The sequence below is a fragment of the Barbus barbus genome (assembly GCF_936440315.1).
Source record: "Barbus barbus genome assembly, chromosome: 3".
NCBI classification, from domain to species: domain Eukaryota; kingdom Metazoa; phylum Chordata; class Actinopteri; order Cypriniformes; family Cyprinidae; genus Barbus; species Barbus barbus.
The window spans coordinates 35,539,192-35,552,448 of NC_136731.1; the positions used below are offsets into that span (position 1 = coordinate 35,539,192).

Here is a 13,257-nt window from a genome sequence, read left to right on the forward strand (position 1 = left end):
AGACCACGCTCAGCTTAGGAAGTGAGACGCTTCCTTTAAAATGATAATGATGTGTAGTTATGGAGCCGAATGTTGAGAGGGATGCAGTTCAAAATTTCTTAACCATGTAAATGAGTTACTGGTATCTGGTTTTGTCCAGCTTTGGCTAATGAATTCTGCATTCGTAGAAAAGTCTGTGCATGTCTCGTCCTTCAGTGGCTAGTCACGCTGATTCAATCTTCCCAGCATCCTTCATTAATCAGTAGCTCAGTAGTGAAATGTCCCATTCACTTCTGTAAACTTGTGTATCCCCTCAAGAGGTTACTACTGTTCAAATATGGCTAGAAAAACTGGCTGTTTAGATACATTTGTTGACCACTATTCAAATATACTGTAAGAGTACAAAAGGTCTTACAGAGTTCAGTTACTTTGAGATGTCATATAAACAACTAAAATGCATTGCTAAGCATTTTTAGGAAGTTACTTTAACTGAAACTGACTCAACCTTTCATAGTTCAAGAGGAACTGAGAAAGAATGATTCATTCCAGCACCTATTGAAACCTGTACCTTTTTAAAAAGTGAATATGCTTCATGTATTATAATTTAAGGACAAATATATATATATATATATATATATATATAAGGACACCAGATTGGATCATTTACACATGAGCAAGAAATTACTAAATAATTCAAGTAAGCATGTTGGTTTTAATTTAGTGCACAGCACTCGGGGCCATGGACTAAATGGTAACATCTGCTCAAATCAAAGTAGTGAAATGATATATGATTTCAGTTAAATGTGATATTAATGGGGTTTTCTTGTAATAGGATTGCCATTTTTGTAATAAGAGCTTATTTTTGGGTGAAGCAATATTTAACCCAGCATATTAAGTCATGATGGGGAAAATGTACTGCATAATAACATTAACCGAAATGATTAAAATATGCAGTCTTATTTATTCATTAATTTTGCAATAGGTTCCAGATATGTCAGCAAAACTGCCACAAAGACAGTTTCAGAGTTTGAATATGATGCCCCATCCATGAAAACTGCTGTGCCAGGTCCAAAGTCTCAGGTACACTCTCAGAATTGTTACACTTTTACCATGAGATTTGTCACTAGATTGCAGTGTGATATGTCTCTGTTGGAAATAAAACTAATTTATTTAGTTTTTATTGGTATTTTACTGTAGGTTCCTTACATATAAAAAAAATCAGAAGTTTGGACACACGTCTTATTACTTTTTCCCATATTTCAAAATAAATAAATAAGAATTAACACAAATGGAAGAAAATGTAATTATGTTGTAAGTAATCACACTTTGCTTTGATAACACCGTTTTTACACACACATTTTTACAGCCTAATTCATGAGGTGCATCCTGATAAAATTTCCAAACAGTACTGAAGGGGTTCCCTTGTTTGCCTAACACTTGTTGGCCGGTTTCCCTTCTCTGTCCGGTCCAAGTTTCCATTAAAAAAAAAAAAGAAAGAAAGAAAAATCTTAGTTTTGTGAAGTAATAGAATTTTACTAATTTTAAGTCAAGTCAAGACAAATCAAGTCACCATTATTTATATAGCGCTTTTTACAATGCAGATTGTGTCAAAACAGCTTTACAGTATTAAACAGGGAAACAGTGTGGTGAAATAGTGTTCGTCTGTGCTCCTCTGGCCAGACAAAACCAGCAGGTTAATTCTTAAAGCTTAAGCACTTAAGCATAAGCGTATTTAAAATCATAAGAAAAATAACTTGTGTCCAATCTTTGTGTTTGAAGCATCTTTCAATAATATTGCAGAACAGAATGGCTAATAGATTCATTTCTCTCATTCAACAGGAGCTGCTGAGACAACTCGCAGAGATTCAGGTGAGATCGACATGGAAACGAACTTTGGTGTTTGCTCAGTCAGTACACAGACAAATGTACATTTGCAAACTTGTTATGCAATCAGACTGAGGTCTTACAGACTCTGTTACATTGCCAGTGCCGATCAGGTGCAGTTCTCTTAATGATTTAAGTATAATGAGTCACTTTTTCAGACAGTACCATACAAAACAAACAAACAACTATATGAGAAACATTAACAGCAGTAAAGCTAAAGTGTGACAGCCCTCTGATGTGACGTCCAGCCATATTTCAGCCTGCCTGGATTTCTTTTGTTTATTGACTGATGAATGTATTTCGGGAAGTAATTTATCTGCTGTCTGGACTGGCTTCTTGAGAGCCGTCACAGTCATCTTCTGACCACTTTGCTGTGGATGAGCACATAGATGTGAGCTGACAGGCATCGATGAAGCTAATATCACAGATTCGCTTCGCCACAGCTCCTGTGCATGTCTGCTGGCCGCTGTCTGTCTCCCTCGCACAAGAGCAGACATAAGAAGAGTCATAATCTATTCATCAGATGGGCTAAAAATAGATGCTGCATCAGGTTCAAAGCCACACAGGGGGAAAAGGCACTTTCATTAGATAAAGCAATGCTGCTTACAATTTTGCGGTAATAAGTCACAGTGCGAATCATGATATCTTCTGCTTTTTCAGTTGTACTGTGCATGTGAATCCATTAAAGGAATAGTTCACGAAAAAATGAAAATTTGCTGAAAATGTACTTGGGTCATTCAAGATGCCAATGAGTTTATTTATTCATCAGAACAGATTTGGAGAAATTTTTCAGTTGTACTGTGCATGTGAATCCATTAAAGGAATAGTTCACGAAAAAATGAAAATTTGCTGAAAATGTACTTGGGTCATTCAAGATGCCAATGAGTTTATTTATTCATCAGAACAGATTTGGAGAAATTTGGTATTATATCACTTGTGAATGGGTGCCGTCAGAACAAGAGTTCAAACAGCTGATAAAAACATCACAATAATCCACAAGTAACCCACACCACTCCTGTGCATCAGTTAACATCTTGTGAAGCTGCGTGTTTGTGAGAAACAAATCCATCATTAAGACGTTTTAACTATAAATAGTTGCTTCCGGACAAAATACGAGTCCTCTATTCATAATATTGTCCAGTTAAAAAATCATCCCATCTGAATCAGCAGAGAAATATGCACAGATTAAGCACTGTTTATAATTGATTACAGTCTAAAACAGTTATAAATAAATGCATCAGTGGATTTTGGTGTGAAAGAACAACATTTGATGGGCTTTTTTTTACTGAATGAAACATTAATATGAATTCTGGACTGGTCTTTTGGCCAGAAGCGGCATTTTAAAGTTAAAATGCTTTAATGATGGATTTGTTTCTCACAAACACACAGTTTTTCACTTCTCAAGATGTTAAATGATGAACAGGAGTTATGTGGATTATTGAAATGTTTTTTTTATCAGCAACTGATGTAATGTAAAACTGATGTAAATTTTCCCCCAAAAAAATCTTGGGATGCCCCGAGAGTGAGAAAAATTTCATAAATTTTTCATTTTTGGGTGAACTACTCCTTTAAAGAGAATATATTTTCCATTTTTTGAGGGATTAAGTTGTTTTTCTGATGTTCAGTCCCTTCAGCCATTCGCTGACATGCAGCTGAAGCTCTGCCAAAAACACAAATAAATAATAATAATAATATCAGGTATGCAGATGGATCACAAATCACCTTGAAAGCAACATTCAACTCTGCTTGTCTCCTGGTCTGCAGAATGTTGGCGCGATTCATTTCTTCTGCAACTATGAGGAGAGCAGGGGGAACTACCTGGTGGACGTGGACGGTAACCGAATGCTGGACGTGTACACACAAATCTCCTCCATCCCCATTGGTGAGCTCCGTCAATAAGCAGATCCCTTTTACAACACACTGACACATCTAAAACAGGTAAGCAAACATCTTTAAATGAATGTTGTGAGATAGTACTTGCTTTTATCTAGTGTCAGGGGTATTTTGTGTCGCTTGAAGGGATAGTTTACCCAAATAAACCCATTAACTTACCCTCACGTTTAGTTTTAGTAGTTGTAGAACTTCAGCCTGAATGAAATTTGTAAGTGTTGCATTTGCAACTAATAAAATATGAAATGAAAAAAGTCAACTTTTTTCAGCTTTATTTCAATTAATGAAAATGTTTTTTTAATGTTTGTAGTTAACAATAAAAAACACTACACTGGAGATGGAAAGGATCTTAAATCCACCATATAGTTGTTGCTGTGTTGTTCAGTAAATGTGAGCAGTTTCCTGTGGCTTTGCATGAAGGCACGTTTGTTGTGGGGTGATTACAAGTGACTGACAGGATCTAAGGACTTCCTGAGAGGTAGAAAGAGCACCTGTCTTCTGTCTCCATGCTATTGGTTTGGTCCGTTAGCTTGCTTACATTTAATCAACCTCAACAAATTGAGTGAAGCTACTGTCTCTCGCTCTCAGAGATGCCTTCAGGTGGTGACTCAGATTTAATGAGCTCTGATTTCCCTCGCACTTTCTGCTGCTGTATCGTTTTGACAGAAGTGCATTATAGGATATTTTAGTTACATTAGTGTATAACCCACACTCACAATGACAGACGCGTGTATACAAAAGAAATGTAACATTTTCTTCTTGACCACTAAAGCAGCAATAGAAATGAGTTTGTTTCCTTCGTGCATAACGTCAACATGACTGCAATATACCTGTGCTATTACTTAATGTTTTACATTAAGACATTAGAGCTCCTTGTGATCCTGGATCAGCCGTTGGACAGATTTAGCCATCAGTCTGAAAAACAGATAATCTGGCAAAAATGAGAATATCCCTTTTTCAGGTTACTGAAACAGTGGCTGGAGTGTTAAGCTAGTCTGTACTTGCTTGTTAAGAGTTCATGTGAAGGTTATTCCTTTTCTGCAGTACATTTTGTACTCGGTATAGGTATAGGACGTAAATATGCTTGTGTAATTAAAGGAAGTATTTCTATGAAAAACATTTCAGAAATGTGTTCAGGAGGACAGGCTCAGGCATTTAAACTTCATTGATTATTACTTGATAATTAGTGTTGTTTTATTAACACAATAGTGAATACAAAAATCTAAAAAAAAACTTTTTTTCAGAACAATGTACATTTTCATGCAGCATGCATAATGTGTTGTAAATTTTGACTGGTTGATGGAAAAGAAACAACTGTGCATGCCATGCATCTATTTGTGATATTATAATAATAACAAAGGAAACTATTCTAATTTAATCTTAAAGAAATATCATTCCAATTTTTAGCCAACAATTATGATGATGACATGAAAATGTACTGCGTAACAGTACTGACCCATGAGGTAACAGCTGGTGTTTTCCCACAAACGCTTCCATTTTTATGGACAAATGCTTGTTTCAGTTGACCTCACAGGACTGGAAGTGTCAGATGAATGCAGTGGTTAGAACAGAATGAACTCTGCATTAAAACTGAGGTCGAACTGTTGTTCTGTTTCACTGCGTAGTGAGCTTTAGGCATGCTGCTTTAAAAGGTTGTCATCTTAATTATTCTGCCTTTAAACAAGCCTAATTTCTGAGAGATATTTTTCAGAGATTGATTAGAAACCGAACAGTATTTGTGTATTTTTATTATTATTTTTATTGTTGTTGTTCTCCGAATATGCGGACATGCTGAATATCATGGCAGTGATGGATGTATCAGCTGAGTTCAGCTTTCTGTTTTTTGACAGAAGGGAACAACACAGTCCAACAATGTTATGCCACATATCTATAATTCATTTTTTGTGCATTGCCATAATTTGTCTGTTATATGTTCAGTATGTGCAAGAGCTCTCTGCTGGTCATAGCTGGGATTGCTATGCAGAGTTTTATGTAATCACAATTTAAAGAAAGAAAAATAACACTGAATATTGTGTGCACTTACAATTTGGCCAAGACACGTGTTCATGTGAACCTTTTGTGACATTTATTCAGTTTGCTTTGGGTGAGTCTTGTTCTACAGACATAACAGATTATTTCTGGCATTTTTCCCCTTGAGGGGGGACTACATCATCTCTAACTGCTACATTCAACAATGTTTTAAGTAAAGATTATTACAGTTAATAACAAGCTCACTCAACCTTAACTGCATTTTATCTGAGAAGCAAACTAGAATGCAGTACAATTAATTATAAATATGTTAATTATGATTGATTAATCTAATTGTGCACAGTGACCCCAAAATGGGTTTTGGACACTTAAGCCAAACTTTAAATAAATCATCATTGCATTATGTAGTAAAATATCAAACCGTTATTTAAGTTCAATTCTCGGGTAAAACATTTGACAAAATGAAGTTAATTTATACAACTGTAGATGTGCTGTTCAACATATAGACATTTGGACACTTTTTTGAAGGGAATTGACTTTATACATGCACCAAGTAGTTCTGAGAAAAGCCCTAGCATTATATTCCATTTGGTTTGATATTTTGTTATACATTACAATGACATTCATAAGTATTTAACTGTGGCTTTATTAAGCTTCCTAATACTTTTTGGGGCTTTGTATGATAGTAGCTGTGCTCACTGCCACTGTACTTACTGGGAGCGACTATATCAATTATCTACCTAAACTCACTAGCATACAAATACGCTTTGTTGCCTTTGGCTCCAGTTGACAAATGTCAGTTCGACAAAGGTTAATTCAATTGCTGTTTGTTTTGGTTGGATTGTGCATGTTTACACTGTTGAACCTCTGCTGATATCGCAATACATGTATAATGAATAGACTGGCAATATTCTTGATCTTCCTTTCTAGGTTACAATCATCCAGCATTAATGAAAGTGATGACCAATCCAAATAATGTGGTGAGTCCTGTTCAGACTGTGTAATCATTGTTTGTGTGTATTTATAGATTGTAGAATGGAAATTAGATTTGCAGTTTTCTGCCAGACAGATGAGAGATATCTCAGTTTGATACTGATGTGATTTTTACATTCCAATGGCGTACCTCAGTTTGCCCTTACAGAATTAAATTCACTTCCTTTATAATTCATTTTTAGCAAATGGTCTAGAGTTCTTAAGTTTGGGATCTGTAAGATTGCATTTATTTGATCAAAGATATAGTAAAACAGTAATATTGTGAAAAGGTACGATGATTTAAATATCAGTTTTAATGTTTTAAATGTGATTTATTCCTTATGATGACAAAGCTGAAGTTTCAGTATCATGACTCCAGTCTTCAGTGTCACATGATCCTTGTTGTTTTGCTGCTCAATAAACATTTATTCTTATTATCAATGTACAAAACAGTTTAATATGCTTAATATTTTTGTATTAACCATGATGCATTTTTTTCAGGATTTGTTTTTTTTTATGGAGAGTTCTAAAGAACAGCAGCTATGTGAAATAGAGATATTTTGTAACATTATAAATGCATTTGCAGTCACTTTTGACCAAATTAATGCAACCTTACTAAAGTAAAGTACAATTTCTTTCAAAACAAAATCTTTCAGACTCCAAACTCTTGAATAGTAGTGTAATATTAGTTAGATATTAAGATAGACCGCTATCGTCAAAATGATAGACACTTAGTTTGGTTTCCATGTAGCCTGTCATGAATGAGGAGAGAGAGCGGCAATAATAACATCACCTAGTATAAACAGAACAGAACAAAGCAGATATCATTAATGTACTTAATGATATTTAAGTGTAACACATTATTCAAGATAAACTACCTGCCAGACCTAACGCTATACACTTAATTAGTCTAACAGACCAAAAATATCGATTGCTCGTCCTGCACTACACAGATTTTTATTTAAAAACATTCATGTTTGACCTAAACTTCCTGTTTCAAAGAAAATGCATAAATATAGGAAATAAATACTTTTCTTGGGCACTTAAAAATTTTTGACGAAATAATGAAATTCTTAGGGTCACTATTTCCTTTAGTGAATCCTTTTTATGTGAATCTTTGTTTTCGCAGAGTGCATTTGTCAACCGGCCGGCGCTTGGTATTCTGCCTCCTGAGAACTTTCCAGACAAACTGATCGAGAGCCTGCTGTCGGTGAGTGTTGTTGAATTGGAAGAAACACAAGTAAAGCATCTCTTAAAAAACTGTGTTCACATTTCAAAACAAAAGCTGATTACAGCATATGTCTCTGTGAATTATTGCTGATTATGCTGAAACACTTCACAAGTACAGAGTAAGGACTATGTTTTACACAAGGATAACAGATTGTCTGGATCTGCTTCAGTAATGAGGCAACTACAACCTTTGACTTGAAGAACAGCTTGTGTTCAGCAGTTATAAAACAGCTCATTGTGATTCTCTTAATCTTGATAACATCCTTTGTAGATATCATAAATATGTGCACTCTTTTTTACATTGTCCGGAAGTGGCTTGCTATTTACTGTAGTGTGGAGTGCTGTGAATGATACTTTCTTCAACATCAGATTGCCCCCAGTGGGATGACGCGAGTACAAACCATGGCCTGTGGTTCCTGCTCCAATGAGAATGCTTTCAAGAGCATGTTTATCTGGTACAGAGTGAGTGGACTTTCTCAGTTTGCTCTTGCACAGACTTGATGTGTCATGACGACCCACACTAAGCACACCTGCTTTATGTACTCTAGCTGTGATATTGGTTGTATTCTGGCAGTAATAATACACATGGAGAAGCAGTCTTCTAAAACTGTTGCAGAAAAAACTCTATGAATATGATTTTTTTTCCTAATATAAAAAACATAATATTTTATATTAATAATTATTCTGATATTTTCATTGGTGTTATTGCTTACATTTATATTCGATTTTTTCAAATTACTGTGTATTATGGCTGTTATATAATATCATAATTTGGTCAATGGGCATATCGTTATTGACAGCCCTACTTTCTATACATTAATAGCTCTTAAATCACCTGATATCTAATTATTGGTTTTATTGGTTTCTAGAATAAGGAGAGAGGATACGCCAACCCCTCTGAGCAGGAAGTCGGTACTTGCATGATCAACCAGGTTAGAAAAAAAAAACATGCATTCGACTACTCGACATTATTTAATTTTCAAACACACTAATCTCTTATTTTCTCTGTCTCAGAGTCCTGGATGCCCAGATTTGAGCATCTTGTCTTTCATGGGAGCTTTCCATGGGAGAACTTTGGGTAAGTGCTTGTAAATTGTATGTTGACTTATATAAATAAATATAATTGAAAGATGTGATCTGTACGTTTTGAGCAGATTCTGATTCTCTAATTTTGAGGCATTTGACCTAGCCTGGGTATATTTGCCTTACATTTGTTTGCCTTTGCAGCTATTTGTATCGTATGACTTCATTTGAAAAACAAAGAAGCCTGGCTGTTTTGTTTTGATTAGGACACACATCCCTAATGCGTCTGCTGTTGGATTGCAGGTTGCCTGGCCACAACACATTCCAAAGTCATTCACAAGCTGGATATACCATCCTTCGACTGGCCCATCGCACCCTTCCCTAAGCTGCAGTACCCGCTGGAGGAGTTTGTGAGGGAGAACGCCCAGGAAGAGGCCCGCTGCCTGGAGGAGGTCAGAGATGACTTCTTGATATGCTCACGATAAACTTTCCTCCATGTACTAGGCAAAGACGTATTCGGGGTTCAGTACAGGTTAAGCTCAATGAACAGTATTTTTTGTTGAAGATAGAGAAGATAGTGCCCATGTTGCTAGTCATTTCGTCTAGTTCATGTGTATTTATGGGTACACAGAGCAGTTGAGATAAATCAGGCAGGTTATTTGTGAATCTGTCTTTGGTGGCTGGAACAATAGTTCTGCCCGGACGATAACGCGGAGCCATATAATTAATATCAGTAATACGCAGCATGCACGATACAAGGAAATGATCAGTAATGTGTGTGTGTGTGTGTGACCGAGTGATGTGTGTTGGTTAGTGTGCATCAATTAAAGCAGCGCATTAATATGGAACTGTGATTAAACTGACCTGGAACTACCTGTGCAGTTAAACCAATTAAATCAACACCTGCCAGCCAATCAGAATCGAGTATTCAGACAGACCATGGAATATAAATATATGTGTGTGTCACGGGTGCTATGCTATAAAAGCACACAAAGGAAGTTTAAGTAATAGTCTTTTAATAACAATTCTCTGAAGAAACAGATGAAATCCAAGAGCATGGGATAGCATAACACTTAATGCAAACGATAGCAGACAAAGGAATCGGGAGAGCACAAGACTTATAAACAGTGAACGTAATCAGGAAGAACAGAAACAGGTGGAGCAATTGGTCAAAAACCATGGCAACTAATAAGGGAACACATAAACGAGAACAGGGCAACTAAACCAAAACAGACCATGACAATATATTGATTCTCCCTCTTTTTCATTTTTTAATGATTTTTTTCATTTGTTCCTTTTTAAAATGTTCCTTTCTAAAATAGCCTACATTTAGTTTTTATTACAATTATTAATTAGCTTTTAATTGCTTTTGTCATTTGTAATAATTTTTGTTATATTTATATATATTACTATTTAGGTTTCATTTATTTTTATTTCAGTTTCAAGTTTTTTTTTTTTCCCAATTAGTAATTTTAGTTTCAAAATTAACTTATTTTAATTAGTTGCAAAGACAACATTGCTGATTTTTTTTTTAAATGTAATATTTATTTTGATGTCAGCTTTATTTCCGTTAACATTTTATTATTTTTGTTTTACTTAATGATGATAACCCTGGCTGACACTGTTTTTCTTAAATAATGCTGCATTTCTACTGAACATTCAGACTAATCGCTGTGTTTCAGTGCACCTACTGAAAGTGTTGCCTACTTCTTCCCATAAAAGTAAGATATTAATGTTTGTGTGTGTCAGGTTGAGGATCTCATCGTGAAGTGGAGGCAGAAGGGCAAACCAGTGGCTGGCATTGTGATCGAGCCCATCCAGGCAGAGGGAGGGGACAACCACGCTTCACCTGACTTCTTCAGCAAACTGAGAAATATTGCACGCAAGGTGAAAACGCTTTTTTTTCAGAATAACTGTTCTATAATGCTTAGTTATCATCCTTGTTTACCGGACCTGTGCTTTGAAGTTGTTTGAGAGAGACACTGCAGTTATAAATAGCTAAAATTAGGCTCTTTGAACTGTGCAATAAAAAAAGGAATAATTTAATACGGCTGCTTTATTCAGAGAAAAATTGGGATGAAGTCCACGCTCTCCCTGAAAAGCTCGGGAAGTGTTCACTTCAAATGGAGCGTAGCAAAGCACAGCGGCCGTGTCCGGCGGGTGTTGTATGCAGTTTTGTGCAGGCTGACAGGATGGCTTTTGACAGAGAGTGAGCTGACAGATGTTTATTTGTCTGGTTCTTTCAGCATGGCTGTGCTTTCCACGTGGATGAGGTGCAGACAGGTGGAGGAACAACAGGCAAGTTCTGGGCCCATGAGCATTGGGGCCTGGACGACCCTGCTGATATTGTCTCCTTCAGTAAGAAGCTGCTGACAGGAGGATACTACCACAGGGATGAACTGCAAGCAGACAAAGTAAGAGCTGTCACTGCTTCTGCATACATTATCTCATAAAAAATCGGCAACAATAATCACTCCCAGTAATTGTCCCCAACTGGCTGCTTTATCCTTTTCGTTAACGAGTCATCATTGATGAATAGCATTATAATGTGTTTCAGTAAAAGATGATTGTTCTGTCAGTTTCACAATCTTTGTTTGTCTAAATGATTGTGGATGAGGTTCTTGGCTGTGTGGAATTGAGCAATCACGCCCCCTACTGTTGAAAACGCATTTCTTCCTGTAAAGTAACCTTCTATGGTGCAGTGTTATCTAAATTCTAAATAAAAAATAGCTGGGCTACATTTACTTAATTGACCGGAAAGGCTAAATTACAAGAATAACAGCTAATTGAATTGAAGACCTTGGTTGGCAATAACATATGCACACAATGTTCCTTCTTGGTGCATCTTCCCAAAATGCTGTAAGCTATAAAGTGATGTTTTGTATCAAATGTTGTAAAAAGATATCAGAGTGATAATTTTAATAATTAAATAATAACACTCAGACCCCTCCCCTTATTATTGTTATTATTAGTAGTAGTAGTAGTAACTAAATAATAATAGTAGTAGTAGTATTTACTAACAAATATAAGAAATTTGTATTCCTATTTTAGAATTTACTATTATTATTTTTTGTTGGAATAATAAAAATAATGTATTTATCAATAAATGTTCATGTTTTTGTAATAATAATAATAATTTATTATTACTATTATTACAAAACTATAACAAAAATGTCATGTTTTGGTCATTTTTTAAATAATGAAATTATGATTATCACAAAAATGCTTGTAAGATTTCTTTCTTGTTTGCACATTACAACAAAAAAGTTGAGGTGGAATATTTTTTTTTTTTTTTTTTTTTGCTTTGCTTTGTTTTGTTTTGTTTCTAAATAGCCAATAGCCTTTTTTTGGGTCTAATTCCATTTAGGATACTTTACATTTACTTTACATTAACTAGTTGCTTATTAGCATGCCTGTTATTAACATATTGGCTGTAACTACCTTACTAGCTACTAAAAAGCAGCAAATAAGGAGTTTCTTGAGACAAAATTCATAGTTAATGGTTTGTTAATAGCAAGAATTGGACCTTCAAATAAAGTGTGTCCATAACTTTTAATAGTGTATTTGCCTATAGATGACCTCAAAGCTAAAAGACATCAAATAATGCCGCACAATGCAAATGTTGGTTGCATGACATCTTTAAAGAAGACTTGAGTATGAGTTACACAAGTAAAATGACCATTTAAACTGACGTGAGTCTATGCACCTCAGCCCTACAGAATCTTCAACACGTGGATGGGAGACCCCTCAAAGAATCTGTTCTTATCAGAGGTGCTTAATGTGATCCGAAGAGAGAACCTTCTGGAAGAGGTGACGCGCTCAGGGAAGGCTCTTCTACAGGGCCTTTACGCACTGCAGGTACGGCCATCTCCATTTATATCCCCACATGACTGATTCCTCACAGGTGCCACAGCTCAATGTGAGATGCTTTAAAAGCATTAACAGTTCTATTATGTGGACGTTCATTGTTCATCTGAGGTCCGGCCTCATAACTTCTGCTGGGAACCTGAGCCTGTAATCGATCTTGTCAGCGTAATGAGTGTTTGTTTTGAGGCTGTGCTTGTAGATTGATGATACCTTTCACATGTGAGCTGTACATTCGTTTATTGGCTCGCTTCTTCCCCTCACATAGACCCAGTACCCTCATATCCTGAGCAGAGCCCGCGGTCAGGGTACATTCTGTGCCATAGACGCCTGCAATGATGCCACACGCAACAGTATCATGAATAAGGCCAGACACAAGGGTAAGTCATGGCCACTTTAGCCATCACACATGAGGTTGGCAAGAGA

The 13,257-nt window shown here is 36.0% G+C and overlaps 1 protein-coding gene across 1 annotated transcript in view; it reads left to right on the plus strand.

Annotated features, from left to right (window-relative positions):
- The window catches only part of abat (4-aminobutyrate aminotransferase), a 35,374-nt gene that overhangs the window by 19,765 nt on the left and 2,352 nt on the right, over positions 1 to 13,257 (plus strand). Inside the window, exons 3-15 of the mRNA XM_079376939.1 lie at positions 962 to 1,059; positions 1,819 to 1,848; positions 3,628 to 3,745; positions 6,673 to 6,722; positions 7,844 to 7,924; positions 8,314 to 8,406; positions 8,814 to 8,876; positions 8,959 to 9,022; positions 9,271 to 9,419; positions 10,717 to 10,854; positions 11,214 to 11,381; positions 12,679 to 12,825; positions 13,100 to 13,211. Of these exons, the coding sequence (XP_079233065.1) occupies positions 962 to 1,059; positions 1,819 to 1,848; positions 3,628 to 3,745; positions 6,673 to 6,722; positions 7,844 to 7,924; positions 8,314 to 8,406; positions 8,814 to 8,876; positions 8,959 to 9,022; positions 9,271 to 9,419; positions 10,717 to 10,854; positions 11,214 to 11,381; positions 12,679 to 12,825; positions 13,100 to 13,211 (1,311 nt within the window). The remainder of the gene's footprint in view (positions 1 to 961; positions 1,060 to 1,818; positions 1,849 to 3,627; positions 3,746 to 6,672; positions 6,723 to 7,843; positions 7,925 to 8,313; positions 8,407 to 8,813; positions 8,877 to 8,958; positions 9,023 to 9,270; positions 9,420 to 10,716; positions 10,855 to 11,213; positions 11,382 to 12,678; positions 12,826 to 13,099; positions 13,212 to 13,257) is intronic.